The sequence below is a fragment of the Rhagoletis zephyria genome, unplaced genomic scaffold (genome assembly GCF_001687245.7).
Source record: "Rhagoletis zephyria isolate East Lansing unplaced genomic scaffold, Rhagoletis_zephyria_1.1 Rzeph_scaffold_05067, whole genome shotgun sequence".
NCBI classification, from domain to species: Eukaryota; Metazoa; Arthropoda; class Insecta; order Diptera; family Tephritidae; genus Rhagoletis; species Rhagoletis zephyria.
Window position 1 is genome coordinate 37,341 of NW_016162150.1, and position 454 is coordinate 37,794.

The 454-nt window shown below is 38.8% G+C and overlaps 1 protein-coding gene across 1 annotated transcript in view; it reads right to left on the minus strand.

Annotated features, from left to right (window-relative positions):
* Positions 1-367: 367 nt before the first annotated feature.
* LOC108371556 (sodium leak channel non-selective protein-like) overlaps positions 368-454 on the minus strand; it is a 6,760-nt gene continuing 6,673 nt past the window's right edge. Inside the window, exon 10 of the mRNA XM_017627142.1 lies at positions 368-385. Coding sequence (XP_017482631.1) covers positions 368-385 — 18 coding nt within the window. The remainder of the gene's footprint in view (positions 386-454) is intronic.

Below are 454 nucleotides of genomic sequence, written 5' to 3' on the forward strand. Positions count from 1 at the left end.
CGGTACAGGGTGTGGTGGACGGTATTTCACCACAGATAAATACGCAAATAATATACAAATTTATTAGAATTTTACTTCCGCTTTAATTAGAAAATGAGCAAGTGCGGTGATTTTGCGTCTATCGAAGCCGTGAAAAATATCATGGAAATTCTGGTTATCTTGAAAAATATCGAAGCCCTCCCTAATGTGGCCCAAGAGGGGACAATGAAAGGTTTGGTGAATGAAGTTATCTGGATCTCCACAGCTGCAACGGCTGCTGGTTATAGCTTTGATTTTGAAAAGATACTCCTGATCATAAGTATGACCGGTGAGGATCCTGTTTATTAATTTAGTTTCTTTGGCTGACAAAGCAGTGGACTTGAACCAGTTATTTTTGGGTTTGGCACTGAAAATTTGAGCAAAAAGGTTCGGTTTAACATCCGAATATGCTAAAAAATCAGCATACCATTGATCG